At 37.5% G+C, this 27,969-nt stretch overlaps 1 protein-coding gene across 4 annotated transcripts in view; it reads left to right on the top strand.

The window, feature by feature from the left end:
• Window positions 1–27,969, top strand: part of ryr3 (ryanodine receptor 3) — a 107,800-nt gene that overhangs the window by 16,034 nt on the left and 63,797 nt on the right. For 2 of the 4 annotated variants that reach the window (XM_073856073.1, XM_073856071.1), the window contains exons 3-17: window positions 4,247–4,345; window positions 6,828–6,848; window positions 11,747–11,821; window positions 12,141–12,219; window positions 13,820–13,932; window positions 14,947–15,046; window positions 15,129–15,222; window positions 16,457–16,531; window positions 16,879–17,035; window positions 17,936–18,100; window positions 22,498–22,619; window positions 22,754–22,934; window positions 25,527–25,662; window positions 27,414–27,509; window positions 27,812–27,930. In XM_073856073.1, coding sequence (XP_073712174.1) covers window positions 4,247–4,345; window positions 6,828–6,848; window positions 11,747–11,821; window positions 12,141–12,219; window positions 13,820–13,932; window positions 14,947–15,046; window positions 15,129–15,222; window positions 16,457–16,531; window positions 16,879–17,035; window positions 17,936–18,100; window positions 22,498–22,619; window positions 22,754–22,934; window positions 25,527–25,662; window positions 27,414–27,509; window positions 27,812–27,930 — 1,632 coding nt within the window. Of the gene's footprint in view, window positions 1–4,246; window positions 4,346–6,827; window positions 6,849–11,421; window positions 11,437–11,746; window positions 11,822–12,140; window positions 12,220–13,819; window positions 13,933–14,946; window positions 15,047–15,128; window positions 15,223–16,456; window positions 16,532–16,878; window positions 17,036–17,935; window positions 18,101–22,497; window positions 22,620–22,753; window positions 22,935–25,526; window positions 25,663–27,413; window positions 27,510–27,811; window positions 27,931–27,969 lie in introns of all 4 variants that reach the window. The other 2 variants (XM_073856072.1, XM_073856074.1) reach the window with 2 other exon arrangements.

Raw genomic sequence — 27,969 nt, 5'->3', positions numbered from 1 at the left:
GATTGCATGAGTTATGCAAATTTTTTTTTTACAAAAATTGCGTGCCGTACTTTCTGGACTATAAGCCACACTGGAGTATAAGCTGCATCATTCAAAAATGCATCATTAAGACAAAATAACACACATAAGTCACAGTGGACTATACGTAGCGTTTATTTAGAAAATTATTTCACAAAATTCAAGCCGAACAACAGACATTTAATCTGGAAAGGCAAGTTATTCAACTAAACAATAGCAGACAGAACAGCAGGCTGAATAGATGTCTGTACATTAAAGTAATATTATCAGTTATTTAAACGATAAACTATAGCATACAGAACTTACCTGGAAGGTTGAATAGGCTAAATTACATGAACAACCCAACTAGCGTGAAGTTTGCATATTCGTAATTCCACATTACAGAATCCATTGAATTACATAAATACAGAAGCAGCATATGGCGGACTCTCGCGGCTGTAGACGATAATGTTGTCTCTTGCCTCATAAATGTCAAAATTAATTCATACTGACTTAAAAGGCGCACCTGACTATAAGACGCAGCACCAGCCAAGTTATGAAAAAAAACGCGCCTCATAGACCGAAAAAAAAATACGGTAATCCTTTAAATGTCACGATCGGTTAAACACCGGAAAATGGAAACAAAAGGAGAACCCAAACGCAGACCAGAAGTACGAAAATATAACTATGAATTTATTTACACAAAAATAACAGAAACACCCACGAGGGGGTAAAACAAGGAATAACAAAAACACTGTGATGAAACACAAAGCAGAACACGAGGATAACTGGAACAAGTAACTGAGAACATAACACTGAGTCTACAACAACGCACGCACACCACACAGAGAACACGAGGGCATAATATAGACAGCACATCAATGGGGAAAAGGTGAACATAATTAATCACGTAAGACACGAGTACATAAGGGAGTAGGGTAAAAGTGACAAGACACTGGGAACACGTGTCACACATACATGATGTGAAAACACACGTGTTCCCACATAAACACAATGCTGCCATAGTCTTGCCCTCTAACATCCCGCCTGGATAATAACCAGGGTCAGGCAAGACCATGACAGCCACAAAACACTGGGAACACGTGTCACACATACATGATGTGAAAACACACGTGTTCCCACATAAACACAATGCTGCCATGGTCTTGCCCTCTAACATCCAACCTGGATCATAACCAAGGTCAGGCAAGATCATGACAGCCACAAAACACTGGGAACATGTGGAAGCCACACAACTATATGCCTCCACATGCTCCCACACAGAACATAGTACTGTCATGGTCTTGCCAGATACACTCAGACCTGAGTCCAGTACAAAAGCTCTGGCAAGCCCATGACATTAAAGGGATAGTTCGGCCAAAAATGATATTAAACCCATGATTTACTCACCCCCAAGCTGTCCGAGTTTTATATGTCCATCGTTTTTCAGACAAACACATTTTCGGATATTTTAGAAAATATTTTAGATCTTTCTGTTGATTAAATGTAAGTTTACGGGGTCCAGCCATAGTCCACGACCTTCAAGTACAAAAAAAGTGCGTACATCCTTCACAAATTAAATCCAAACAGATCCAGGATGATAAACAAAGGTCTTCTGAGGGTAATCCGTGCGGTGTTGTTGTAGAAAATATCCATATTTAAAATGTTATTAACGTAATTAACTACCTTCCGGTAGCGCCGCCATCTTAGTCTCATGCGCATTCAGGATGAACGCTTACGCAGCGTAAAGAAGTTTCTCTGCTGCTGCTCTGTCCCCCGCCCTCCGAATTTGTCATACGTCACTAAGACAAGTGCGTACACTACGCTAATACTCTCTCCTGAGTCTAAGATGGCAGTGCTACCGGAAGGTAGTTAATTACGTTAATAAAATTTTAAATATGGATATTTCTACAACACACCGCACGGATTACCCTCAGAAGACCTTTGTTTATCATCCTGGAGCCGTTTGGATTTAATTTGTGAAGGATGGACGCACTTTTTTTGTACTTGAAGGTCGTGGACTATGGCTGGACCCCGTAAACTGACATTTAATCAACAGAAAGATCTAAAATATTTTCTAAAATATCCGAAAATGTGTTTGTCTAAAAAACGATGGACATATGCAACTCGGACAGCTTGGGGGTGAGTAAATAATGGGTTTAATACCGTTTTTGGCCGAACTATCCCTTTAAGTTTAAGTGTAAGTCTCAGTGGTCATAGATTAAGTCTTACTTATGCAATATTTCCTGAGCAAAAAGTCTCTCATCAAACATGCTTAATGCAGCTTTTAATGTTATTAATATACTTTCAAAAATATATTTACTCCATATTTAAATAAACATTTTCATGGAAAATTCTAAATACAGGGCACATAATATACCTATTAACTCTTTCCCCGCCATTGACAAGTTAGCTCGTCAATTAAGTCAAAACGTTTCCATGCCAATGATGCTTCCCTGACAAGTTTTTACGGTGATCTATAATTCTGCTATTATCCACTATATGGTGCTCTTACCCAATTAATTAAACACTGAAGCATCAGTGAATTTAACAACATTGAAAACTCTGTGTATGTTTTGATCATCGTTCTGAATCTGATCTCTTTCAAAAGTCCTTTACAAAATTGTTTAAGCTTATTGCTCAAAATTTTTTAATTTTAGAGAAACCTAAACTAATTTGAGAGATTATAAAAAGAGAACAAATGAAGATAGGATGAAACGTTTTTTTCCCGTTTTGTTTTTTTCCCGTTTTGTTTGTTTGTTTGAAAGCAGAGGCTCTTTCATTTGACATATTGTAAGTTTATATATTTATAAAAGAACATTTTCCGGAAGGCATTTTGTAAAAACTTTGTGAAAATCACAGAAAAGAAAAACTTTTTTAAAAAGGCTGGCAGGGATTGAGTTAACCTACTTGGGTAATGTTTGTTTACTTTAAGTTACTTTACTTTAAGTTGGAGTTACTTTAAGAAGACATTTTTTAGGTGTTCATAAACTGTCACCATACAACTTAACTGTGAGTTGCATCTCATTCCTCCATAGGGTGTTGTGTTTGTTTGAAAACATACAGATGGTTTTCCCTCAGAGGCATCTGTCACTCTGGTTAGCACATTCTGCCCGCTCGCATTTCACATTAAGCCCGTCAGAGGTCATAGGTCACTGTAATTTTTGACTATCTTTTCTACTCAGAGGAAGATCTTAGTAAGAAAGTGGTATATAAAGTATATACTCAGTACATCCATAAGTGATTCTAGTGAACTATACAGTAGTTATTAGAAGTTGATAGATGTTCACTTTCTATAGATAGCTGAACCAGACAGTCAAGGAGCTTTAAATAGTACACTTAAAAACAGATGTAGGGTGGGAGATGTCTTCTTAAGACCACGCATGGTGCTCACCACTTGCCCCTGCTAATCCTTGTTGGCCCTTTAAGCTAATCCTAATGAATACATATAAAGAGCTCAGATGCAAAAGTGCATCAGACATGTTTTTTGTAAATTAGCATTTTTTATCAGACTCTGCCAACAAACTGGTATTTCTGAATGGCCTGAGGCCACGATTAAGCAGATTTGAAGGGAACATTCTTGATGAACATATAATATGTGCCGAGAGTATGCGGTTAATATCATTATCCATGGGCGTCTGAACCATTATATGTGGGTTGGGACAATATTCACCACTTTTTTGAGATCAATAATATTGGACCCACTCACTTTTTCTTTAATTTAGTGCAGATTTCTGTTCACTTGTCAGATTGCCGTCTGTCAGATCTATTCCACTAGAGGAATGTCCTTATAAATTAAACTCCGTTCTGCGTTTCATTTACAGTCTTGACTTCCACACTGCTGCTTCCTCAAATCCATTACACTTGGCTTATTTAGAGTCCATATAATTTAAACTTCATTTCGTTTTTTCACTACTCTCACCAACTGTACTCCGCAACACAACAAGGTAAGAAAAGCTTTTAGGCTATTAAAGCAGTTATTTAATTGAACGGCACTAGAATACAAGAAAATGGCATCTACTGCAGCAAATGCTATGGATTGCTTCTGATCCCCATTTCATAATCTAATTTTTGATGGAGGTGGCTTTTGCATCTCAGCTTCTTATTTGAAAAACTCTTTTGGGTCTAATGAAAGACCAGTTCTTTCATTTTTTGAACTCACAGGTTTAATACATTTAAGGACCAATCAATCAAAAGAAAAGCAGAAAACTCTCATGCTAACACTCTTTCTCTTTCTCTCTATCTGCAGTTTATTCCTCCTGACCTATGCATCTGCAACTTTGTGCTGGAGCAATCGCTCTCAGTGAGGGCTTTACAGGAGATGCTAGCCGGGCAGAGCGGAGAAGGGGTAAGTTCATACATCACAGCAATTGCAGGGTCTCTATACTCAATATATCTCGGCATTGATCTCTGGGAGTATTTTTCTTTTTTCCGCAGTTACTGACAATGTCAATAGGAAAAGAATTCTGTTTGTAAATAAAAGTATTATATCAGGGTCTTTTAACATTCATAAGTAAATACTAAATTAAAATAAAGGGTTATGCATTGATTATGTTAGTGCCTTAATATATTATTCTCTATGGAGAATAAATCTTAATTCAATGGCACTAACTTGACTTTATGTGCATAAACAGAAAAAAACAAACCATATTCCTGGTAGGGACATTAAAGGGAGTCCAAACTGTTTTTTAAATGCACTTGCTTATGAGCTACTATCTGGCAATATCAAACTTATGTGTACGCAAAGGAAAGATATACTGTATCCAATCAGCTGTACTTTCTTCTTTATGGCCTCTAGGGTAAGAAATCAAGAGTCATGACATAAGTTATTGACCATAGATCAATCATCCTTATAAACACTGTTAATCTCCACTAAAATTCACACTAGCCGGTTTGATGTGGAGAGTGAAGGTTGTCAGATTTCAAAAAGGGATTTTAGATATGAAACCATAATCTCTTGTTCATTTAAACATAATTAACTAATGAAAACAAATGCAGACCATTAATATAATAAAAACATTTTCATCATTGCTTATAATGGTTCTGTATCTTACTGTCTGCTTTGCATAGACTAGGCTACTTACATTGCTCTATGTCACTTATGCTATCTTCAAAAAAATAGAAATGTTTATATTTTTTAGTGCTGGGCGGAGATTGTTCGCGATTGATCGCATACAAAATAAAAGTGATTTTTTGCATAATATACACTCACCTAAAGGATTATTAGGAACACCATAATAAAACTGTGTTTGACCCCCTTTCACCTTTAGAACTGCCCTAAATTTTACGTGGCATTGATTCAACAAGGTGCTGAAAGCATTTTTTAGAAATGTTGACCCATATTGATAGGATTGCATCTTGCAGTTGATGAAGATTTGTGGAATGCACATCCAGGGCACGAAGCTCCCGTTCCACCACATCCCAAAGATGCTGTATTGGGTTGAGATCTGGTGACTGTGGGGGCCATTTTAGTACGGTGAACTCATTGTCATGTTCAAGAAACTTGAAATGATTCGAGCTTTGTGACATGGTGCATTATCTTGCTGGAAGTAGCCATCAGAGGATGGGTACATGGTGGTCATAAAGGGATGGACATGGTCAGAAACAATGCTTAGGTAGGCTGTGGCATTTAAACGTCTCCCATTGGCACTAAGGGGCCTAAAGTGTGCCAAGAAAACATCCCCCAAACTATTACACCACCACCAGCAGCCTGCACAGTGGTAACAAGGCGTGATGGATCCATGTTCTCATTCTGTTTACGACAAATTCTGAATGTCTCAACAGAAATGGAGACTCATCAGACCAGGCAACATTTTTCCTGTCTTCAACTGTCCAATTTTGGTGAGCTCGTGCAAATTGTAGCCTCTTTTTCTTATTTGTAGAGGAGATGAGTGGTACCCGGTGGGGGTCTTCTGCTGTTGTAGCCCATCCGCCTCAAGGTTGTGCATGTTGTGGCTTTACAAATGCTTTGCTGAATACCTCGGTTGTAACAAGTGATAATTTCAGTCAATGTTGCTCTTCTATCAGCTTGAATCAGTCGGCCCATTCTCCTCTGACCTCCAGCATCAACAAGGCATTTTCGCCCACAGGACTGCCGCATACTGGATGTTTTTCCCTTTTTCACACCATTAAAAATCCCAGTAACTGAGCAGATTGTGAAATACTCAGACCGGCCCATCTGGCACCAACAACCATGCCACGCTCAAAATTGCTTAAATCACCTTTCTTTCCCATTCTGACATTCAGTTTGGAGTTCAGGAGATTGTCTTGACCAGGACCACACACCCCAACTGCCATGTAATTGGTTAATTAGATATTTGCATTAATGAGAAATTGAACAGGTGTTTCTAATAATCCTTTAGGTGAGTGTATATACACATGTAAATGTTTCTTAAATACATACATGAATGTGTGTGTATATACATAAAAATTACACACAGCATATGCAAAAAATCACTTTTATTTTGTATGCGATAAATCGCGATTAATCTTTGCCCAGCACAAATTTTTTTTATAAAACGCACTCTACAAATATACTTTTTATTGCTGATTTTATTTATTCATGGGTTGCCTTATCATTTGACATCATTCAGTTCATTATATTGTGGGTTTTACCAAGATACATTTATTTCTAGAATAAAGTGGGGGATATTTTTAACCCACTCTTATTAAAACTAGTCTGTTGAAGGTGTGCTTTATAAAAATAGTGCACATCTGCATTATTTGACGTTGGTACGCTGTGCAACATAATGAACTGACTGTGCTGAAATGGCGAGGCTGTTCAGACTGCATTTATTAATCATTTCTGTATCTTTGTTCATCATTGCAAGAGTCCTGAACATGATAAATGGGTATGTTCACAATTCGTTCACCAACAAGTATGCATGAATGTCGTCTCAGACTATTAAACGTGCATTAGTTATGGAATACTGTCCTGTAAATGTGTATGGTTGTCAATCATTTTTCATTAACTAAAGTGAATTTTGTGCCGAAATTGTGTGATCTTAACTCCTGATGTAACCCAACTAATCTTATAACCCAGTCAGAGAATCACAGTCTTTCTCCTTCATCTGTAGACTCTGAAAATGTTCCTGTACCCAACAGAAGATAAATTCACTTGTCAATTTTTTTTTTATTCTAGAAGGATGCAAATCTAAAAATAAAGTTTACCGCTAAGCATGTTGTGCATTGAGCCATTTGAATGCTTTATTTACTTTCCTCTCAGCATGCAAAACATTTCATGTTGTTGATTTTAACTGCAGCATTTTGAAATGAGATTGTCAGCATATATTTTATTGGCTCAGTGCTGCGTTGCTATTGTGCTAACATTACTGTCTAAGAGAATCATTATGGATAGTTTGTACATACATCACTATAAAGATTCCTTTCATAAAGATTAGTGGGGTATGTTAAACGAGTACTGTTATGCAGTGTTTGATACACACACTTATTGTCTGTATAAAAGGCACGGTTGCATTTTAATATTTTGATTTTGTTGATTGTTGGTAATGTGAGATGGTGTGTTTCTTCTTACACTTGGGTTCTAACATCAAATTTCAGGGGTACCAGTGACGAGGAAATGATCTGGAATGCTGATTCCAGAATGATTGTTTCTCGAATCATACATTCTTCTTACAACATGCTATTTTTTCTTCCTCTTTGTGCATTTTATTGTACCTGTGCTATCTTGTTAATCGGCACAAAAGAGTAAAACATCACAATCAAACCATCAACAAACATGACAGATGAGCTTGAAACATTAACATAAGCATTAGCAAGATGAGCAAAAGCAGGACAAGAAATAGGACAAAAGCACATTCAGTGAAAAACAAGATACAGTGGGGGTACATACAGTTCACAAACAGTAATCATTATGGTGTCAAGACACATTTAGGCAGGGCCACAGTGAATGAACCGGAAAAGACCATGCACTAGACAGACTACAACTAGAAGTGATATCATTAGCATAATGCAAAATACAAGACAACCAAACTGACATATACATTACATTCACTGCACTTAAAGGATTAGTCCATTTTCTTAAAAGAAAAATCCAGACAATCTACTCACCACCATGTCATCCAAAATGTCGATGTCTTTCTTTGTTCAGTCAAGAAGAAATTGTGTTTTTTGAGGAAAACATTGCAGGATTTTTCTAATTTTAATAGACTTTAATAGAGCCCAACACTTAATACTTAACTCAACACTTAACAGTTTTTTTCAACGGAGTTTCAAAGGACTATAAACGATCCCAAACAAGGCATTAGGGTCTTATCTAGCAAAACGATTGTCATTTTTGACAAGAAAAATAAAAAATATGTACATTGAAACCACAACTTCTCGTCTAGGTCCGGTAATGTACTACGCCAGCGTGACCTCACGCAATACGTCAAGATGTCTAGTGGTCACAGATGACGAACGCGAAACTGCCCCCCAGTGTTTACGAGTGTGGAGAAAGAGGACCGTTCCAACGTTGTTGTATGTGGAATGATACTAATTAATGTCTTTGTGTTAGTTTATTGTTTACAATGGTCCGCAAATGTGCATTTCATATATGTAACACGTGACCTTTCTATCGTTTTTCAAGATAAGACCCTAATGCTTCGTTTGGGATCGTTTATAGTCCTTTGAAACTCAGTTGAAAAAAACTGTTAAGTGTTGAGTTAAGTATTAAGTGTTGGGCTCTATTAAAGTCCATTAAAATTAGAAAAATCCTGCAACGTTTTCCTCAAAAAAACATAATTTCTTCTCGACTGAACAAAGAAAGACATCAACGTTTTGGATGACATGGGGGTGAGTAAATTATCTGGATTTTTTTTTAGAAAATGGACTATTCCTTTAAGATTAATTTGTCAAATGCAATGAATTCTTATCATTTTATGGATTTACTTACAGAACCTCTTTATACATCAAGATGGCATCTTGACCTTTTAACCAGCAGTCCTGAGATCTTTCCACCTGCAGTAGTTTGACAGTGGACAGAGGCGTTTGATCACTTGATCACTGACTCTTTGAGGCTGTTTGCACTTGGTATTGGGATGTGTTTTCATCGATCGGATTACAAGTGGACGAGAGAGACACATTACGTTTGCGCCTGGTGTTTGGGTCCGTCTCTTTTGTCCACTTTCGACCGCTTCTGTGCTGAATACTATGAGGGGGTGGTCTGTGAGACGGTGGGCGAGTCTCTCTGCTGTCATTCAAACCTGAGCGGGAGTAATTATGAGTTTATATGGACGCAAACTAATGTCGGAGTGCACTGCTTGTTTAGCAAGTAAACATGCAGCACAGTGTTTTGTACATGAGTATGTAAGAGCTTTCTTTGAATTTTCAGCACAATTGATGAAATAGGATCGCGGAACTTTCACACGCTTTCAAAACGAAACTACGGAGATCAGCCGCTTAGTTTTATCAATGAAAGGCTAAAAATAGCGCTGTTCACCGAATGTTCACGCCAGAAGTAAAAAAATACGTAAAACTTGTGTTTAATACCTCAGATTACATAAATGGGCGGAGAGAAGGCGGTCGCGTGTGGCTGTTCGAACGCATTCAACCACATGTGCGTTCCGCAACTCCAAAGAGATCCGATCGAAAGTGGTTTCGACCACCTCTGGATGTGGTTGAAAGTGGTCGAAAGTGGACGAGCTCAAAACGTTTTGAACACCGTTTACACCTGGCATTAACGTCGTCCACTTGTGATCCGATCGACGAAAACACATGTGAATGCCAAGTGTAAACAGCCTCTTTGATTGCTGAAAAACAGAGTGGAAAATGTTTGAAAGAGTCAGGTCCTGTAAAATTCAAAGCTTAAAGACCAGACTGACATTTTTTATCTCAATGCTATATCGCTCAAATTACACATTTCCTGATCTTTAATACATTATTATTTGATACCTAGCCTCTTCTAGACAGATATTTTCTTTAAAAGATGATCAGGGTTCAGGCCTTTTTGTATCTATTTGTGGAAAGAGAGAGTTGTTGCAATCCACTCTAATAGGCTGTTTAGACCTGGTATGAAGATACGTTTTAGTTGATTGGATAACAAGTGGACAATGCTAAATACAGGTGTAAACGGGGTGTAAATCATTTTGAGCTTGTCCACTTTCGATCACATTCAGTGGTAGTCGAAAACGCAAATGTGTTCAAGCATCCACTAAAGACTTCCTACTCTTCGCCTATTATTTTATGTGTAATGTACCGAGTACAATATTTTCCATCGGACATGACTGCAGTGCGAGCACACGATGTTCAACGCGGTCTTTAGCCTTTCATTAATAAAACTAAAGCTGCTGCTCTCCATCTTTCATTTTTGTTTCATTTTGCAAGCATGTGAAAGTTACACAAGCTTAGTTCATCAATTGTGCTGACATATCAGAGACAGATCTTACAAATACACAAACAAAACGTTGTGCAGCATGATTACTAACAACACAAGCAGCAGACTCTGACATGATATTAGTTTGCGTCAATTAAAGAGCACCTATTGTCCGATTCACGATTTTACATTTTTACATCTCCAAAGTAAATCTCTTTTCTTGGACTACAACAAACACACAGATTGTAGGCAACAGTTTACTTCCTGAGATTAGTGATGTAGAGAAGACCGACATTAACATAATTCCTCCCGCTTCGGACTTACAGCCTGTAAGTTAACTCCTGTTAGAATTGCATTGCGACCGAATCTTTCAAACATGGTAAGAAGCGTCACATTTCCGGTTGACATCAGAGGTATTCAGGCCAATCACAACGTACAGATTAGCTGGCCAATCAGGGACAGCGCTTTTCAAATCCGTGCGTTTCAGGAAGAGAGTGAAATCTGGAGCTACAAAAATTTACGATATGTGAAAAATAATGTGTTCATAAACAACGTGAACGTATTGTATTATACCAAATACACAAAATAACGTTGTTTAAAACAATGAAATAGGTGCACTTTAAAACCCGTCAATTTTCCCACTCGCATTTAACGAAAGCAGAGGGACAAACCCACTGACCATCCCCAAGTAATTAGGACAGAAGTGGTCGAAAGTGGACAGAAAAGACGGATAAAAAACCTGGTGTAAATGTGAATTTGTCTCTAGCTTGTGATCCGATCGACCAAAACACATCTTAATACCAGGTATAAACAGCCTCTAAAAATGGTGCTAATAGCACTAAAAGTGGTTAACTGGCACATATACAGTATATCACCTGAATAGCACACGTGTAGAACCATATGGTGCTGTACTGAAGAACCACAATTGTATAGTGCTTCTCCTATTATTACAAGCCAGTGAACCACTTTTAGTGCTATTTAGCACCATTTTTACCACTAAAAATGAAATGAACGTAAATGTTATGTTAAACAACGTCATTAAAACTTTATAAAGTTCTGCATTAGATGTATTATATTTAACTACGCAATGCATCTTTTCCCAATGCTCTCAGAAGTTTATAAGACGGGTAAGTATTTTTGCCTTTATTCTATCTTATGCTTTATTCTTCTTGATTTCTTGTGGTCTGTCTTGACTCTTTCGGGATATTTTTCCATCCGTACATTTCCTCATCTACGGTACAACAACGAAATTTTCTTTCTCTTTCGAACATCTGAACGAGAAGTCTACTTTTAACATTCCTCCAGCATGCACTCAGATCTTTGCTGTATCTATATATTATAAGCTTTATTTATTTTTTTATCACAGTGACCTTTTCTCCACCTCTTTGAAACCCTGTCTTAAATTTGGTAACACCATTTAACTCTTTTCCTCTGTAGGCAGCCCAGGGCGGTGGACATCGGACACTGCTGTATGGTCACGCCATCCTCCTAAGACATTCCTTGAGTGGAATGGTGAGAATGCTCCACACAAATTGAAGCCAATTGAGAGAGAGATTAGGCAGCCTGTCACTGCTTACAGCTAACATACATCAACTCTGTGATCAATGAGCTCCTACAGTACAGTATGTTGGGAATAGCTGAAGTGAAAAGTCTTTAACATCACAAACAACAAGATGACCCATGTTTTAGAAGGATCATTTACATGTTTGAGCTTGGGTTATATTGAACTTAACCTTCAGTAGGCATTTACCCATAATGCAGTGAGTCAATGTAAGGGAAAACCCTTTAAAGCTAGGAGCTTTATACAAGTTTCTTGTTTGTTTGCCCTCAGTATCTGACCTGTCTGAAGACCTCCAGGTCTTTAACAGATAAGCTGTCTTTTGATGTTGGCCTACAAGAAGAATCAACTGGTAAGGAGGAACAAAATCTCACTTAAAATACAAAGTGATCTGTATAATTTAGGTATCCTTATACAGGATATGAGGAGCTCTTCTGGTGGCTGTGATTGACAGTTGAACCACAAATAACAGATGCAGCACTAGGGCTGCTTCCCAAGAGATCTAAAATGAAACATAGATATCTTACTATTTTTGTGTATTGTGCCACCCAAATAGTGGAACAGCATAAATAAATATATCAACATCTGAGTTGTCAAAAACCTGAGATCCTAGATCTTATAAGATCATACAGGCTATCTAGCTAAAAAATGCAGGCACTGTTGGGGAAAGTTACTTTTAAAAGCAATGCATTACAATATTAAGTTACTCCCCAAAAAAGTAACTAATTGTGTTACTTAGTTACTTTTCATGGAAAGTAATACTTACATTACTTTTAAGTTACTTTTGAGTTACTTTTTTTACTTGGCTATGGCTTGATCTCTTTCAGGCCTTGCAGGTGTTTTTATGACTGAAAAGTTCTGCATTCAGAAATTGCATATATCATTACAAAAATGTCGAGTTCTGGCCTGCCATCTCAGTTTCTGACTCAAACAGTTCCCACACAGGCGTCTATGCATAGAGTGCATAATGTGACTACGTTTAGTTTAATTCAGTACATAATTTTTTAAAATCAAATTCATTAAACTAAAAAAGTAACTTGCATTACTTGTTTGAAAAAGTAACTCAAATATTAATGTGTACATTTAAAAAGTAATGCGTTACTTTACTTGTTATTTCAGAAAAGTAATATTATTACGTAATGTATGTTACTTGCAACTAGGGATGTGCCCGAAGCCGAATACGTTATTCGGAAAGGCACGGATAATAGCTTCAAAACGAATAACGAATTCATCCGAATAACAGAAAAAAATATTCGGCCAGACATAATCGCGTGTTTGCTGGAACAACGCTTAATAATAAACCCCTTAAAGCACGAATAATATGTGTGTGAAGTGAATGAGTGCAATCTAAAAAATGACAAGAATTACATTTTCTGCGCGTCCCTTATTTAGAAACGCGAGCTGTTTTGTAATGAGTTTAAAATCTTAAAAACGCTGCTAATATCAAACTTCTTTTATCCCAACTGTAAAAAATGACCCTTTTCTGTTTTTTTTTTTTATTTAATTACACAAGAAAGACCAGAAAAACTTGATAAAATGCCTCACTCTGATAATAAAATATTTGTTAATAACTCCGCCCCCCCCGTCCACTTCCGGTTTCATCCGAATACAAATACAGATACAAATAATTTTGAGATTGTTACAGATAAAAATACAGATACAAATACTGACTCCGCTGCACACCCCTACTTGCAACACTGGTTGCCGATAACCACTGACTTCCAAAGTAGGAAAAACAAATATTATGGTAATTTATCAAAATATCATCTATTGTGTTCAACAGATCCTGTAATGAATTTAACTTTATCTAACTTGTATAGCACTTCTTATATTACTGCCTCTATAAGACAAATTGCTCTGTTATTTTCCTTATGTAAGTCGCTTTGGATACAAGCATATGCTAAATACCTAAAAGTGAATGTAAGTGTAAATTATTTTTTGTATAATCGAAGGGGAGGCTTGTTGGTGGACAATTCACCCTGCATCCAAGCAGAGGTCAGAAGGTGAGAAGGTCCGCATTGGAGATGACCTCATCTTGGTCAGTGTGTCCTCAGAGAGGTACCTGGTAAGTACCTGATAAGTACAAAATATTTACACATTATCTTAAGTTTCACCAACTTTAGTTTCACTCTTTTCCCCAGACTTTAATCCATATTCTTTATAAGCCTTTTATATTTTATGGACTCAGTCTCCACAATGCCTAATATTCTCCAGATAAACTTTTAACCTTAAGCCATGGAAATGTGTGCTGCACAAGTCTGTGTATAGTTCCTATTACCATAATTTCTCATTATAATTTCAATTGTGTGTGGTAAGATGGTTCCACCAGATGTGCTGGCAGTTAATAAACTGTACTGTACGTCTTGCGAACAGAAGGAGACCATCAGTTTTAATCAAGTTGATGTGCTCAGAAAGAAGTTGGAACTCTGAGACTTTTATTCTATCCCACAATGCGCTGCTAAAATTAGTGTATAAGTATACTGCTACTTATCCGCTGTAAGACTTGTACCCGGGTTTCAGTGCAAGTTGACGCTTGCGGCCCTTCCGGCGCACTTAGTGCCTGAATTCACCCGCATGTTTTATTCACAAGGGGATTATATTAGTGAAGTAATGTAGGGAATAGCGAATGAGGGTGTAGGGGGCGATTTCGGATGCAGCCTGTGTTCTCTACAGGAGGCAACTTAATGCTTAGATGGAGAAAGTTTATTATTGCTTTCCACTTTTGTCGATGGTTCTTTCGTTCTGACATGATAATAATCACATCTTTGATCAGTTGAACTATTTTCTCTCCAGTGCCTGTGGTTGGGGTGCTTCCGAGAGACAGTCAAGAGAAAGGCCGTCTCTGTTGTTTTTGTGTTTCCTAGACGGTAATCTTTTAAAAAACAGATTTGTTACTTTGCGTGCAGACATCACAGACAGGCTGGCAGATTCAAGGCTGTGCCAGGGAGTCATATCTCTTTTCCTACTCTCTTTTTTATATTGATTTCTTACTGTCTACATTTGTTTCTCCCTCTCTTTCACAAACTCAAGCACGTGAAATGAGTTGAGTACTATAAATGCAATTTTCTGTCTCCTGTAGCACCTCTCCATCTCGAACGGGAGCATTCAGGTGGATGCTTCTTTTATGCAAACACTGTGGAATGTTCAACCTACCTGCTCCAGAGCCAACACAGCAGTGGGTGAGTTCTCATTTAGTACATTAAATGCTGTGTTTTGGTTATGATCGCACATTTGGATCTGTATAACATGCTCTCTCTCTAGGATATCTCCTTGGTGGCCATGTGATGCGCTTGTTTCATGGGCACGATGAGAGTCTCACTATACCAGGATCTGATCAAAGTGCAGAGCAACAGAGGCGAGTCACTGACTCAACAGTATCAAATGCATACATTACCTATTATCTGTCTGTCCTGTCTGTCTATTGTATCTTTTTAAAAATATTTGATTATATCATATCACCTATATTATACAATTTCTCTATTTATAGTGCAAAATATGAAGAGTTTGGTTCCAAAATGCGATAAACGACATCTAAAAAAAAAAAGAGTTACGATCAAAATCAGTATTGTTGTATCAGGTCAATATTAAAAAGTAAATTCTTAATTTTACGCAAAATCCAATATTCGTCTTGTTATTATGTCATCTTTTCTCCCTTTTTTTCAAACCGCGACAAACGCCAGTCCTCCTTCTCTTTAGAATGCAATAAATCCGCTCAACAAATCATAGCGCACCATTCCTCTCATTGTAAAAAACAATGGTTGAATACACGCATAACCCTAGTTTTCCTCATCTACTTTGTACTTCGTGATCAACAAACAAACAAAAAGAAAATAATACTTTTGATGGCATTGCTAAACCTGTCGTATTTTTCTGTTATGGGGAAGAAACGTAAGCCATCAAAATCGAATAACTTCTGCAAGACTCAGTAGACGGAAAAATGTCGGCTGTTGCTTGTTCTTCCGACAGCATCAAGCTTCTGTCATGCTAACACATTGACCCGAGTGGATTTTATGAAAAACTTTCAATTTTTTTACTCGAAGTCAACGAAAATCGAGAAGGACTAAAACATTTTATAGCTGATCGCTGTTAAAAAAGTTCAGCAACGACGTTTCAAGTATAACCGCAGCAATGACAATGTTCTTAATATGACAAAGTAAGTGTTTCGGTTAATGCTATTAATGTTTATTTTTTTAATCAGTGTATTCCACTAGTCAACTAAATGAATATAACATGGCAAAGATGAATGCACATTTATATATTGATTCAACAGATTTATAGCCTTTTTGAAAAAAAAACTTGTCATGGATTTATTGCATTTTGTGGAAAAAGTTTTATAATAAAATATGGATTAGATTTTGTTAATGTTTTTATAACCTAAAGATGCTATGTGAAAGTTTGTAACAGAAATAGTGGTTTTCATCTTGTCACTTTCTTGGTATAGAAAACACGTTTTTACCTAAATAAGTCAAAATGGATTGATGTGTTTTGAAACCAAACTCTTCATATTGTCTATTCATAGTACAGAAATAAACAATATATTCCACTATCCTGTAAGAGAACAATCATTCCTTTGTCATTTATTTCCACAGAGTGGTGAACTATGAAGTCGGTAAAGGAGGGTCCAAGGCCAGGTCTTTATGGAGGCTGGAGCCACTTCGGATAAGGTGATGTTAAACACGCACATACATACCTCACTTACATACGCTGTGCACTTCTATGCTTGTCACACACACACAAACTGCAGTAAATTTTTGATGACCCAGACGTCCGCTGTCTCTTTCGATTATGGCCAACAGGGTACTTTGAAGTCAGGTCAGCATGGAGCATGTCTATGGATCCACTGTGGGTGGCAAAATCCCAAAAATTCATAATTGTTTTTGCAGAACCTTGTCAAATGAGCAAAAAATCTTTAATCACAATTTTTGATGATGTATTTAGTATAAGACAGAACTTAATCTTAATTTAAGCCTCACAGACTCACAGGGGACTCTGGGCTTTTTTCGAATTACAGCTGGAGTGGGAGCCACATTAGATGGGGTCAGCCCTTTCGTCTACGCCATCTCTCCACCGGTCACTACCTGGGCCAGACAGAAGATCACGGTCTGATACTACTGGACAGAAAGAAGTCTGACACTGCTGCGACTGCCTTCTGCTTTAGGCCAAGCAAGGTTTGATTTATTCTACAGCTGTTGCGATTAATCAACATTAACCAACGCATACAAAACATTTTTTATCATTTATGTGTGTGCTGTTTGTAATTAATTTATATATACACTAAACAAAGCTGAAGTCAAAGATCTAAGACTTTTTCTATGTTCACAAAATGACTATTTCTCTCAAACATGTTCACAAATTTGTCTAAATCTGTGTTAGTTAGCACTTATCCTTTGCCGAGATAATCCATCCACCTCACATGTGTGACATATCAAGATGCTGATTAAACAGCATGATTATTGCACAGGTGTGCCTTAGGCTGGTCACAGTAAAAGGCCACTCTAAAATGTGCATTTTTTATCACACAGCACGATGCCACAGATGTCACGAGTTTTGAGGGAGTGTGCAATTGGCATGCGAATGATATATTTTATATACATTAAAAATAAATAAAAAATTTCCTATATAATATTTACATACAGCACACACACATACATATATTATTCTAACACAAACTTTTATTTTGTATGCGATTAATCACGATTAATCGTTTGACAGCCCTGATTTATACATTTTAAATTGATCTATTGATTAATGTTGTGTTGCGATATCTACAAGAAATAAATAATGACTGTCAAAACCACATATCCTTAATGCCGGATTTTCCAGCAGAGTACTTTTCTAATTACTAATCCTCACTGCATGAATTCATCATTACTATATTGAAGTTTCATTATAGCCCTGCTGTGCTTTAACAAGCTGTTTACAAAGAGATAACAAACCCCTCTGCCCTACTGTCTATTTTACATCAATAAAGCCTAAACAGACTCCCAAATTATTGACCACGACTATGCAGACGATAATGAATTGGCACATGAATCTAATGACTCTTTTGATTTGTCTTTCCCTGGCAGGAAAAGGTTGAATCCGGTCCAAAGCGTGATATAGACGGCATGGGAGTGGCAGAGATCAAATACGGCGATTCTGTCTGTTTCGTCATGCACGTGTCCACCGGCCTGTGGCTCTCCTACCAGGCGCCCGATGCAAAATCTTCTCGTTTGGGGCCGCTGAAGAGAAGAGTGAGATGATAAAGCGTCTTTGTGTTTTTTTGTAATGAAAACGAGGCTGAAATTATCACCAAGCTCCCCCCTCCAGGTTACACTTACATCACCACATCATTCAGCTTTAAATAACAAGCATATCTATGTAGACATCATGTGCCATCAGTTATGATCCCGTCAAAGATTATGGGGCTCTCAGGCTTAACCGCGGATCTGCCCCTTGGAGTGAAGGATATACGAGGCTGTGGTTTAAATGTGATAATGAGGTAGGCATGGTGACAGTATGTTTTGTGGGAGTGGCCAGGATAACACATCTCTCTAGCGCTCTAGTATGCAGCTGAATTCTGGGCTAAAAGCCAAGTAAAGCAAAACCACCTTTACACAAACCTCAGATGGACACAGTCTTTGCTATGGTGACACTCTGTTCGATTGTCCTCTGATAATATTGAACTGCATTTTGGGTTACCTGGATAGGCTCGTCTTTTATGCACCTTTCCTGTGATGACAGAGATACCAAGTTGAAGAAAACTTGTCAGTCAGTAAACAGTATTTTTTTGTGGCTGTTAAAAACATAGTTAAGGATATAGACAAAGTAACTTATATTATTGGATCATTACACTGTCAGAAAAATATACAAAGCTGTCATTTGGACAGTACCCTTTAAAAATATCCTAATATAAGAGCGAATTACGTATAAATATGTTAATTTGTTGTAACTTTAAGGTACTAATATGCACCATTTTATCTATTTTATGCAAGAATCTATTTTTTGTAAGAAGTTTTCTGGAAAAAAAATCCATATTATTTCCTGTGTAGTGTAGGATAATACAATTTCTAGCCTTTTAAGCACACGTGCTAAACTGTTCACTTTGAATGCTGATATCTTCTATATGCGAATGTTGATTCATATCAAAATGCTTTTTTGCAGTGTTGTGTTTGACAAATGAAAACGTTTCGGGTTACGTACGTCTCCCTTGCCATACTTCCTGCGTCCTTGTAAGGCTGTCTTTGGCATTATTTCAGATAGCGATATACTTCCTGGCTCCTGCGTCACCCTGTCTTTGTCGTTAAGCCTCACCATTGGTTGAATTTGATATACACATTAAGATGCACTTACCCGTGGAGGCGTCCCCAAAGTGTCATTGCAGTGATGCAGCACGAGTTCCCTCGAAAGGGAACTGTAACAATTTATCTTAAAGGGTAACACGATGTAACTTTGCTCTCACTTGAAATTTGTCCCCACATTTAGTCCTTGAATTTGAGGGTATTGAACCTGGAAAGTCCTTGAAAGGTCCTTGAATTTCAAGTTAATTAAGGTGTGGGAACTCTGTATATTTTTATGTTACTTTAATTTAACCCTCAAGAGTTCCTTTAAAAAACTTCCTTAAGTGTTCCTAAGGCCACAAAATGACACCTTCCCAAAAACTGCTCTAAAAATATCATATGTCAATATTTTTTTTCACTTTAAACGATGCAGTCTTTTAGATCTACTTCTGCCTGAAACATACATATCAAATATTAATATAATTTGTGAAAGATTTAACCCTTTATATGCCTGTTTGTTCACATTAGCCCATGTTTTTTTTAACAGAAAATACAAAAAAACTAAATATTTTCCAAAAAACACATTTGAACCACCATGTGATTATTATTATTATTATATCCTGAGATGGGTCAAAGATTGGTAGCAACATTAGTTTTCATGCATTGTTATTTTTTGAACAAGGTTAGATTTTATAAAAAACTTCCTTAAGTGTTCCTAAGGCCACAAAATGACACCTTCCCAAAAACTGCTCTAAAAATATCATATGTCAATATTTTTTTTTCATTTTAAACGATGCAGTCTTTTAGAACTACTTCTGCCTGAAACATACATATCAAATATTAATATAATTTGTGAAAATTTTAACCCTTTATATGCCTGTTTGTTTACATTAGCCCACGTTTTTTTTAACAGAAAAAACAAAAAAAAACTAAATATTTTCCAAAAAACACATTTGAACCACCATGTGATTATTATTATTATTATATCCTGAGATGGGTCAAAGATTGGTAGCAACATTGATTTTCATGCATTGTTATTTTTTGAACAAGGTCAGATTTTATAAAAAACTTCCTTAAGTGTTCCTAAGGCCACAAAATGACACCTTCCTAAAAATTGCTCTAAAAATATCATATGTCATTAGTTTTTTACACTTTAAAGCATTCAGTCTTTTAGAACTACTTCTGCCTGAAACATACATATGAAATATTAATTAAATTTGTGGAAATTTTAACCCTTTACATGCCAGTTTGTTTACACTAACCCATGTTTTTTAAACAGAAAAAAACAAAAATCTAAATATTTTCCCCCAAAAAAACATTTGAACTACCATTTGATTATAATTATTATTAGACCCTAGGATGGGTAAAAGATTGGTAGCAACATTGATTTTGATGCATTGTTATTTTTTGAACAGGGTCAGATTTTATACAAAACTCACACTTCCTAAGGCCAAAATGATCCTAAGGCCAAAATGACACCTCCCCAAAAACTGCTCTAAAAATATCATACATCAATAATATTTTCCACTTTAAACTATTAAATCTTTTAACACTACTTCTTCCTGAAACATACATGTCAAATAGTAATTAAATTTGTGGAAATTTTAACCCTTTAAATGCCAATATGTTAACATTAATCGAACCACAGTGTTCAGCTGATGTCGTGAAAACTTATGTTGGACATTGTAGCCCAGATAGTGACCTGTCCTGATTTCTCACTCCAGAGACTGAGGGCTGATTCATTTTTTATCTGTAAACACCTGTCAGAATGAGCAGCCCCACATAAGCCTGCAGTTTCTCTGTCTCAAGATCTCTCCAGTCTGTGACTGTCTCCTATACAGTATAGGTTTGTCATGGCCCCAATATGCTGCAGGATTTCATGCATCAATGAAAAGCTTGAAGTCAGGGCACTGATTTGGGCAGTGGCATAGTGTGTGAGCCCTGGGATCAAATCTCTGGCTGCTGGGAAGTAGCGGAGTGTCTCCATGTTTGTGGGAGACCAGAAGATTTTTCAATTTTTGATGTCCATCCTACCGCCACTTCATCAATCTCCTCTCCGCTCTCACCTTCTGACAAGTCTTCTGAAGATCCTTCTAATGAATTAGACTCCAGCTGGTCTACTTCTACCTCTGAGGCCTCCGTGTCGACCTCAGAATCCTCGGAGGAAGATGAGGAGCCATCCTCGCTCTTGAAATGCATGATTATTTCAGGAGCCTTATGTGTGCTGTTATGCCTTGCCATTTTTACTACTTCTGCTATACTGTTCATACTTATAGCAGTGTACTTGCATAAACAACATGAGCGAGAACCAAAATGAGCATTGATTTTGTTTCGGTTCTGACCTCTCATCATTTTTATTACTGAATTAGTTTATAATGCAGAATGTGCCCTTCAAAGAGAGAAGAATTTGGATATATTGAATATGCCCCCCTGCCCCACTCAACACCGACTCCACCCCGACATCACCACCACCCCCTTACCACTCAGACACACTTTTTTTACACACACACCAATTTTCAACATTAAAGGTTTATCTTTTCAGCAGCTATGCGGTCCGCAGAAAACAGCAAAAATTGTGACATTTTGATGAATGCATGAAATGGTAAAAAGTAGCGCCACCTGGTGGACAAGTATAAAAATTAAAACTTCAAGGCCAGTAGTTCAAAATGATATATTGACATAAAGGTATGTATTAGTTTATGTTAAGATAAATGGGGGGTCAAAAATGGTAGTTATAATGGTTTTCAATGCATTTTTTGTCCTTAGGAACACATTAGTCGGTTTTTGCGTAGCTTAGCCATTTTAAGCTAATTTTAAAAAATTCAACCAAAATTCTAAAATGTATCAAAAATGATTAACCTTTGGCAAGTTTGGGCTATATTCAATCATCACAGTCAAAATGGTTTAAAAATCAAAATCAAAATGGCACAAAATGTCCCTAGGAACTCTTAAGGGTTAACAAATTAAGTTAAACAATTTTAACTTGTTTTTTTTATTTAAGTTGTCAACTTATCACAAGCCAAAACCTCAGAGTAGGTTGAATTGACATGCAAAACCAAGTTTTACCTTCACGCTGCATTTTTTTACAGTAACAGCTTTTATATTTTTATTTCTGCGAGTGTAGATACAGTAGAGACTACTATTTCTATTAAGTGGACAAGCAACATGTGATAAATCTAATAATCTCAAATTGGTCAAAAGTCAGCAGATTTCTCAGCCTGGTTCATATTTCAGCCTGTCCCAAATTAGCTGTCCATGTTATTACCAAGTGGTTATGATATATATGTGACCTGGTTTATAGCTGAGATGGAGTCTATTGCAGACATTTTTGTTGCACTCTGTGTTAATGTAAGTTTCTGGGGTGTGTGCAGGCTGTCCTCTCTCCTGAGGGTCATATGGATGATGGGCTGACTCTGCAGCTCTGTCAGCATGAGGAGTCCCGGGCGGCCCGCATCATTCGCAACACTACTCAACTCTTCACTCAGTTTATCAGGTAGAGCAGCTAAAACAGAGTCGATCCCAATGTAAATGCTCCTCGTACTGCTGCAGAATTTCAGTATGTTGTGTTTAATATTAAAATATTTAAAAATATTAAAAAGGTGTTTAATGTTGTTCTCCTGTTCTCAGGGGACTGTATGACTTGTCTGGAGAAAAGGCCTCTGAGGTGATTCTGCCTGTGGGTGAGGTCCTTCAGACCCTCAATGACCTCATTGTGTACTTCCAGCAGCCAGACTCTGAGCTGGAGCATGAGGAAAAACAGATGCAGCTCAGATCCATCATTAAACGTCAAGATCTCTTCAAAGAGGAGGTGAACTGACCTAGATTAAAAACTCAAGTTAGGTTTCCTACTTTTGTTATTAGACTAGTGATTGTAAATGCTAATTATTCTTGAAAACTTTACTTGTCTGCCAATTAGAATCATTAATACATAGAGACAATGCAAAAAACATGTTTATTATTTCTCCGGTAGAGATGCTGTGAAATGTCTTTGTCACAAGATAAACAATTACTAAACCAAAACAAGCAGTGTAAATAAAACTTAAAATAGTGAAACTGTGCAAACATATTATTAAAGACCTATTTCATTGCTAAAAAACAGTGTTTTCTTTGTATTTGATATAATATAATGTGTTTGTGTGGTTTATTTTTAAAAAAAGGACATTGTTTTCTTCATACCGTACATTTTTGTAGCTCTAGATTTCACTCTCTTCCTGAAACGAAACACACAGATTTGTAAAGCTCTGTCCCTGATTGGCTAGCTAATCTGTACCATGTGATTGGCCTGAATACCTCTGACGTCAGCCGGAAATGTGACGCTCCTTACCATGTTTGAAAGATTTGGTCACAATGCAATGCTAACAGGAGTTAATGTTGGAGACGATAGCCGTTTCTCAATACCAAGTACGCCAAACTCGGACTTGTGTCCTTCGTAGTTCGAACTTGCAAGTTCAGACTCGGAAGAACGAACTCCTGACGCGAAATGCATTCTGGGAAACTTCGCTGTCATAAGTCCACACAAGTCTCCTCTGATGCATCCTCGATAAAATGGGCGGATCAAGAACACATCCGGGGATTTTATGTGAACTTGGGCTTGATGCGAACTCTGAATTGAAACAGTACTTGGGCCGTGACTGATGACGTTTCACAAGTCCACAAGAACGCAAGTACAGACAAGAACGCATATTGAGAAACGGCTGATAACTTACGTCATCGTTTACATTTGGTTAACATGTATTAATTAGGGATGCACCGAATCCAGATTTTTTAGGTTCGGCCGAATCCCGAATCCCGAATCCACCGTTTAAGATTCGGCCGAATCCGAAACCGAATACCGAATCCTACTCGCATCCTTATTCCATTAACACAGTAAAGCACATTAATGAAGTAAACAACGTCCACAGCAGTGTATTTTTCATTTTATTTATTTTAACTGTACATTATGCCAGGATGACAAGTTGGAAAACTATTTTGACAATTACCATAAGCATATGCATAATGAAAGCAATGCGTTGCGACACGCTCGTTTTTCCAATAAGCAAGCAGCTCCGCGCTGAAAACTATATTTAACTTTGAGTGAGAAGCTCCGCTCATCAATGTCAGTTTTCACACGGCCGTCCAATTACAGTGGAGGAGGGGCGGGACATTACCACAGCAACCAACCGGCTCACAGCTGAAGCATCACAGCTACCAAGCGCTCGGCTGAAAAACAGCTGGCATTTGGCGTCCTCAAGGTGTTTTCAGCCGTGTTTAAAAGTTTTGGTGTGTCCAGCCACTAAGGCTCACCGAAAGAAAAAGCTCATCTCCACGTCAGCACCCGATGTGTGTAATCAACAGCCGCGTGACGTCGACCAGCGTAGCGCAAGCCTAGGGTTCGGTTCGGTGGAAAAAAATCTAGGATTCGGCCGAACCCGAACCCCGTCAAAAAGCCCAGTATTCGGCCGAATCCGAACCCTGGATTCGGTGCATCCCTAGTATTAATACACACTTACACATCAAAGGAAATTTAAAAACGTGAATCGGACAATAGGTGCTCTTTAAAGGACAAGTTCTGTATTTTACACGTAAAGCCCTGTTTTCAGATTGTTTATGATGAAATAGAACGGTTTTGACTGAAATTTGGACATATGATAGTGGCCCGAGAATTTTCGGTTTCTGTTGTATCACCCCCACCTCTATAATGACTGCATAGGTGCACTTGAACAGTCCTTCCTAAAATGCATTAAACTTTCGTTTACAAAGACGCGAAACCCACAGAGCGGCCAGGGGTGCTCACCGATATGCCCACACAAAAATCGCCGCAAAAGATGCTTTCCAACAGGTGTTTTAGCATTCGTTGTAAACTTGTGGACCTATTTTTCCAAACGCCTCACACCCGTATATTCTTCCGCTGAGAGCTTGAATAATAGACACTTCAGCCCAGTTGGTGGCGATAATCCATTTTTGCCAATTGCAAGAATACAAACAAAGTTCCCGGCGTGGAGCAATACCGTTCCTCACAGCACATCTAATACAAGTCAATGGAGTTGGACAAAAACTACGATAAAACCAGTAAAATCAGTGAACACCCCTGACTACTCAGTGAGTTTCACGTCTTTGTAAACAAAAGTTTAATGCATTTCAGGAAGGATTGTTCCAGTGCACCTATGCAGCCATTGTAGAGGTGAAGGGTGATACAACAAAAACCCGAAAATTCTCGGGCCAGCATCAAATGTCCAAATTTCAGTTAAAACCGTTCTATTTCATCATAAACAATCTGAAAAGAGGGTTTTAAGTGTAAAATATCGAACTTAAATATTTGTGCCCAGTAGTCGAGTCTTTTGTTTTTTTATTATTTACTTGATCTAATAATATTTTTGACACTATACTTTTGGTTGTTTGACTGCTTATTCTGTTATTTTAGGGAATGTTAACCCTGATCTCACACTGCATTGATCGGCTAAATGTGTACAACAGTGCTGCTGAGTTCGAGGAGTTAGCAGGCGAGGAGGCTGGGGAAGCATGGAAAGACATTTTGAACCTCCTTTATGAGCTTCTGGGTAAGAGCTCTGTCACATGAGCTGATGGTTCACTACATTGATTGAGAGTCATGACATAAATTTGTGGCAAGAGTTCGGTCCTCATCTTTTATTACCTTGTCATTGACCTCCAACTGGATTCATGGAGGACAGATTTATGCTGCGCACATACCAAACGCAGAGCATCACGTTCCTCACTCTAGATTAATTGTGGGATTTAACTCGTTGTCATGCGAATTTTTCGCTTGAGTTGAATATTTTAAAAAAAATATGCTCATTTTCCAGCTCCCCTAGAGTTAAACATTTGATTTTTATCGTTTTGGAATCCATTCAGCTGATCTCCGGGTTTGGCTGTACCACTTTTAGCATAGCTTAGCACAATCCATTGAATTTGATTAGACCATTTAGCATCGCTCTCAAAAATAACCAAGAGTTTTGATATTTTTCCTACTTAAAACTTGACTCATTTGTAGTTACATCGTGTACTAAGACTGACGGAAAATTAAAAGTTATGATTTTCTAGGCAGATATGGCTAGGAACTATACTCATTCTGGGGTAATAATCAAGTACTTGCCGTAACATGGCTGCAGGAGGTGCAATGATGTTACGCAGTGCTCGAAAATAGCCCCCTTCTATTGAAAGTTACTAAGAGGACTATTTTCGGTTGCTGCGTAATATCAATACGCCTCCGGCAGCAATATTACACCAGAATGAGAATATAGGTCCTAGCCATATCTGCCTAGAAAATTGCAACTTTTATTTTTTTGTAAAACAGTAAAAAACTAATATTTAAGTCTAGGGGAACTGGAAAATGAGAATATTTATAAAAAAAGTGGAGTGTGCCTTTAATGCTGGATTGGCATTAAGAATAAACAAAAACAAACAAACAATCCCCATTTATTGTAGTTTTATGAAACATAACCAGCATAGTGTTGAGAGTTAATAACTATAGCATTTTTATTAAAAAATCAAAAATCTGATACTTAGGATTTTTATTTGTTTTCTGCTACTGTTTACTCCATAGTTTATATGTAGTGTTTCCTCAAGCATTTTTAATATATATTCAAAGTAGAAGATGGCTTGGGTGTTTTTTAATTGTTTTTTTTAAGTTTGGTGTGATAGTATAACACCACATTAGGTTCCAGTGGCTTGAAGGTTTTCCTCAGTTCACCTTCACTGCCAACATTTATCAGAGGCCACGTTGAACAATTTTTCTCACGGAGTCATTGAGGTCACCTGCATCCTGCATCTTTTTGCTGTACAGTATGCATGATACATTAGGCTGGTGACAACGGCCACTTTTACGACTCAATACAGATCCATACGGATTAATTTACTGCCTCAGGACGCAGCTCTGCTCAGGGGTTTGGGCTTCAAAACTGCCTTGACAGATCACAAGAGTGCCTGTAATCTTCTCTCAAAACACTTTTAGCTCTGAGGTTGGGTTTGATATATTGCTCTCTGAGATAAAAATTGAATTATTCACTATTTAGTATTTTATCCACACCAAAGGTTCCAGTCAAGATCTTTTTTTAAAAATATCACCTGTTTGGGTGGGGCATCTTTACTCAGATAAATGATTCTGGCAGTGTTTCTCATACTGGGAGGCTCAAGATGGTCACAGGGGGCCTTAGATTTATGGCATTTTACATGTTGTTTGTTGTGGGAAGGACAAGTAAAGGTAATTTGCAGATGTTAGTTTAAGGTATATAAGGAATTAAAGTCCTTTATTGTATAAAACAGTTTATTGCCATTGATTTTTCCCCATTAGCTGCTTTGATTCGAGGAAACAGGACCAACTGCACACAGCTCTCTCGCAAGCTGGATTGGCTGGTCAGCAAGCTAGAGCGATTGGAGTCCTCATCAGGTAAACACTGCTATTTGTCAAATCGGACACATACATTAGTATTATTACTGAGAGGTTTTACATTAACCAGTATGTCCTACATAGCCATAAACTATGTGCATTCGCCTAGATCAGTGATTTTAGAGATTCAAGCTCCATATAACAGAGATATTACAGGGCCTGGAGTTCATAACAGTACAGTATGTAGACAACTTTTATTGTAAATCAATAGCGACTTGCTTATTCAGCTATCTGATTATGTTATGGCCTTATCATTTCTTGTGTTTACTGCAATGCAATATTAATGATACATTTCTTTACAGGCATATTAGAGGTACTTCATTGTATCCTAATTGACAGTCCAGAATCTCTGAACATCATCCAGAAGGCCCACATCAAATCCATTATCTCCCTCCTGTACAAGCACGGACGCAACCACAAGGTCAACTTTTGTAGTTTTCAAACACACACACACACTTTC

Source organism: Misgurnus anguillicaudatus, chromosome 18 (assembly GCF_027580225.2).
Source record: "Misgurnus anguillicaudatus chromosome 18, ASM2758022v2, whole genome shotgun sequence".
Taxonomy (NCBI): Eukaryota; Metazoa; Chordata; class Actinopteri; order Cypriniformes; family Cobitidae; genus Misgurnus; species Misgurnus anguillicaudatus.
Note: the sequence above shows the minus strand (reverse complement) of the source record. Positions and strands in the feature narration are given on the sequence as shown.